Genomic DNA, 4,159 nt, shown 5'->3' with positions numbered 1-4,159 from the left:
TTCATCCCGGGTAGAATTTTATCCGAAAATGTTTTGCTGGCCACAGAGATTGTACATGGTTATAATAGAAAAAACATTGATCCCAGTGGCATGCTAAAGGTGGATCTGCGGAAAGCTTTTGATTCCCTCAGATGGGACTTCATCATTGCATCCTTGCGTGGTCTTAAAGTTCCAGAGATATTTATTTCTTGGATCACAGAGTGCATCACCACTCCTACTTTCTCAGTGTCTGTCAACGGGACTGCAGGAGATTTTTCAAGAGTCAAAGAGGCTTGAGGCAAGGAGACCCTCTTTCCCCATATCTTTTTGTGCTTGCAATGGAGGTTTTCTCAAAACTCCTTCTCTCAAGATTCAACTCGGGCTACATATTTTATCATCCTAAAACATCAGGTCTGAATATTACTCACTTGATGTTTGCGGATGATGTCATGATATTTTTTGATGGGGGAAGTTCTTCGCTTCACGGTATTACAGAGACTCTGGAGGATTTCGCGGGCTGGTCGGGTCTTACCATGAACCGTGAAAAGACAGAATTATTTCTCGCTGGGGTCAACGATATAGAATCGCTTGCGATTGCTAACTATGGTTTTCCAAGAGCAACCCTCCCAATTAGATACTTGGGACTCCCCCTTATGTGCAGAAAGCTAAAAACAACTGAATACGCCCCACTTATTGAGAAAATCAGGGGACGTTTCTTAAGCTGGGCTGTAAAGTCTCTTTCTTTCGCTGGAAGACTGCAGTTGATTGCATCAGTTATCTCTGGAACAGTTGTGTTCTGGATATCCACTTTCAAGCTCCCAAAAGGCTGTGTCCGGGAGATAGAGTCGCTGTGCTCAAGATTTCTTTGGTCTGGGGGTATTGAAAACCATCACAAAGCAAAAGTGGCATGGTCCAAGGTTTGTCTTCCAAAAGCAGAGGGTGGTTTGGGACTCCGTCGGTTTTCAGAGTGGAACACCACTCTCAGCCTCAAATTCATATGGTTGTTATTCTCTAATAGTGGCTCATTGTGGGTGGCTTGGCATAAACATCACCACCTTCAACGCTCAAGTTTTTGGCTCATTCAGGAAAGTGTTAATGATTCTTGGAATTGGAGGAGTTTGTTAAGGTTGACGCCACTAGCAGAGAGGTTCCTTCGGTGCAATGTGGGAAACGGTTCAGGTGCAAGTTTCTGGGGGGACCCCTGGACCCCGTTTGGACCACTCATCAAGTTTCTGGGATGTGATGGCCCAAGGTCTCTAAGAATCCCAATCTCAGCCTCGGTGGCTAATGCCACGCTTGGATCAGCTTGGAAGCTTCCCTCACCAAGATCAGATGAAGCTCTACAACTCCAAATGCACCTTACTACAGTGTCACTACCTCTAAATGCAGAAGCTGAAGATTCTTACGATTGGGTTGTAGATAATGTGCCTTGTAATGGTTTCTCCTCATCGGTCACTTGGCATTCGATCAGACAAAGAGAAGACCCCAAATCTTGGGCAAATTCGATCTGGTTTAAGGGTTCTACTCCGAAATATGCTTTTTGTATGTGGGTTTCCCATCTCGATAGGCTACCAACAAGGTCAAGGTTAGTTTCATGGGGAATGCAGGTTTCTCCTCTTTGTGTCCTATGCTCCAGAGAGGTTGAAACCCGTTACCACCTCTTCTTATCTTTTCCTTTTAGTCGTGCTATATGGGACAAGGTGTTTCTGAGGCTCAAGCTTCTCCCTCGCCTGTTTCAGTCCTGGAATGACCTTATCCATTGGATGTCGACCACAATTACAACCTCACCATCAGTTCTGAGGAAACTAGTGGGACAGGCTACTGTCTACGCGATCTGGAAACAGAGGAACAACATGCTTCACAACTCTCAGGTGATTCCCTCGCAAGAAGTCTTCAAGCAGATTGAACGAGAGATTATCAACTCTATCACTGCCAGAAAGCAGAGCAAAAAATTCAGAACCCTCATGTCCCTTTGGATTATGTAAAAGGTTCTGTTTATTCGATTATAATCTGTGGGTGTATTCTTTTTGTTTCCTTGTTTTTTCTTTTTTTGCCAAGGAACCAAATAGCTCGGTCACAATTTTGTAAAAACCGAATCACTTTCATCTAATATGATATTTACTGCTTTAGCAAAAAAAAAAAAAAATAGTACCTCCTAAAGCTATTAAGGTTTCCCATCTTATCTAAAATGACATGAATGTTCGCATATCGTATTTTACTGCTTGAAAAGCTAAAGAAGTGGCAGTAAAAAATGTTAGAGGGGATGATGCATGGAAAAAGTTACCTCCTTTTACGAAGTCAAGACTGTTGTTCCTATGTGGTATATCCTAAACACTTTTTGAAAATTCTTATCATACGTTTAAATCTTTAATAACATGTATGTATATTGATCAAGGTTAGGTTATTCATGTTTGTTGATTGTGTACGTATAATAATTCTAATGTACATAGTTTGATAATCAAATTTTTTTAGTCAAATCAACATAGGTTTCTAATGTACAAACTCTGTAAATAGTATGTACACCAATAGACATACACATACACATACATATACACATAATCGATATTACGTACACCGTAAACTGTAAACACGTACATGGAAAAAATTTAATGAAAGGCAAAATTGTAAATTTACATTCATCTTCAACCTGAGTAACGTTTTGCAACCCTAGTTTTAGTTTTACGGCGTCATACACAAGTTTCTCATAATTTTTTGTTTTCTTTATGTTTTAAATGTTTTTTACACATCAATCTTATAAATATAGCATACATTAGCATTCCTAAAATTAAAAAACTAGGATATATCCCGTGCTTAAAGCACGGGTCAACATTTAAAAAAAAGTTTATAATATAATAATAAAAATTATTGTTTTATTTTTTTTGTTTGAGATAATATTTATTTTTAATTTTTATATAAATCTATTAGTCTATTTGAATACTAATTATTTTAGAATATTATAGTATTTTATTTTTGACGTATTATTACAGTTTTATATTTTTTATTTATTGTATTTGCATCATATTTTGTGAAATATAAAATAGTAATTTCAATATTATAATTGTGAGTAAATAAAAATTATTAATTTATCATCTATATAAATTTAGTTTTACCAACCTGCTAATGTGGAAATTAAAACACACATTTTCATACATTGAGTAATATATCTTCGTTTTAAAAAATTCAAATCACAACATATGCAAAAAAATATGCATTTTATTAATTATAAGTATTATATGAAAGTATTAAACAATTTGTAAATAAAATAAAATAAAGATGATAGTAGAATCATAATTTGAAATCTTAACAAAATCTTCAAATTTAGTTACTAAAAATAATTGTATTGTATACAGTGATATAAAATCTTAGTTTTTAAAATTCTGATTGGTTTATATATTTGTTTAAAAAAAATAATTAGTAATTTCTTCCATAATTTATTAGAGAGAGAAAATATTTTTTTAGATTTTTTTAGATTTTTTAATATTTGATAAGTGAGTGTTTTTTATTTTTAATTTAATTATATTTATTTAAATTAGTTAATTAAGCTTAATTAATTTTTCTAATGACAATTGAATGTAATTTTTTACATATTTTAAGGTTAGTTTTATATTTCTACTTCTCAATTAATATAGTAGGATGAGATTTTAAAACGCTATAGTTCTCTTCTTCTTTTCGTTGGATTACTCTTTACCCAAATTTTTGCTGGAATTTAGTCGTTCGTTGCTACTCGATGATCTCTTAAACAATAAATTATTAACCTTACTATTAGTGGGTTTGAGATAATGAAATGAATTAAGATTTGTCACTAATTTTTAGAATTTGCATAGGTGAAGAGACAATCTTTTCAACTTCCGTTTTCTTTTGTTCTTTTATCATTTTTTTCCAAAAATATATTATTTTACGAACAATACTTAAGTTCACCCCTAGGGGTGAACCTCTCTATTCACCCCCTTATAAAATAAGGAAATAAAATCTGTATACATTATTATAAAATTAAAAAATTAAACCGCTTTTTAATAAATCCAAACCGATATATATGAAATCTAAACCCTAACCATCTCATTTGTGAACCCAAACCGACATATAATTTCGTTCTACTTGTAAAATCTAAACCCTAACCATCTCATTTGTGAACCCAAACCGACATATAATTTCGTTCTAATTGTAAAATCTAAACCCTAAC

The 4,159-nt window shown here is 34.0% G+C and overlaps 1 protein-coding gene across 1 annotated transcript; it reads left to right on the top strand.

The window, feature by feature from the left end:
* LOC109132798 lies at positions 318 to 1,964 on the top strand. Its single transcript, XM_019245146.1, has 2 exons — positions 318 to 1,279; positions 1,568 to 1,964. The coding sequence occupies exons 1-2, from the start codon at positions 318 to 320 to the stop codon at positions 1,962 to 1,964; spliced, it is 1,359 nt and encodes a 452-aa protein (XP_019100691.1).

This window comes from Camelina sativa, chromosome 5 (genome assembly GCF_000633955.1).
Source record: "Camelina sativa cultivar DH55 chromosome 5, Cs, whole genome shotgun sequence".
NCBI classification, from domain to species: Eukaryota; Viridiplantae; Streptophyta; class Magnoliopsida; order Brassicales; family Brassicaceae; genus Camelina; species Camelina sativa.
Note: the sequence above shows the minus strand (reverse complement) of the source record. Positions and strands in the feature narration are given on the sequence as shown.

Bases quoted from the DNA above. Each gene is read 5' to 3' on its own strand.
- LOC109132798 (XM_019245146.1), top strand. From the start codon at position 318: ATGGAGGTTTTCTCAAAACTCCTTCTCTCAAGATTCAACTCGGGCTAC. The intron at 1,280-1,567 runs ATCAGCTTGGAA...AAGGTCAAGGTT, and splicing joins GTGGCTAATGCCACGCTTGG to AGTTTCATGGGGAATGCAGG.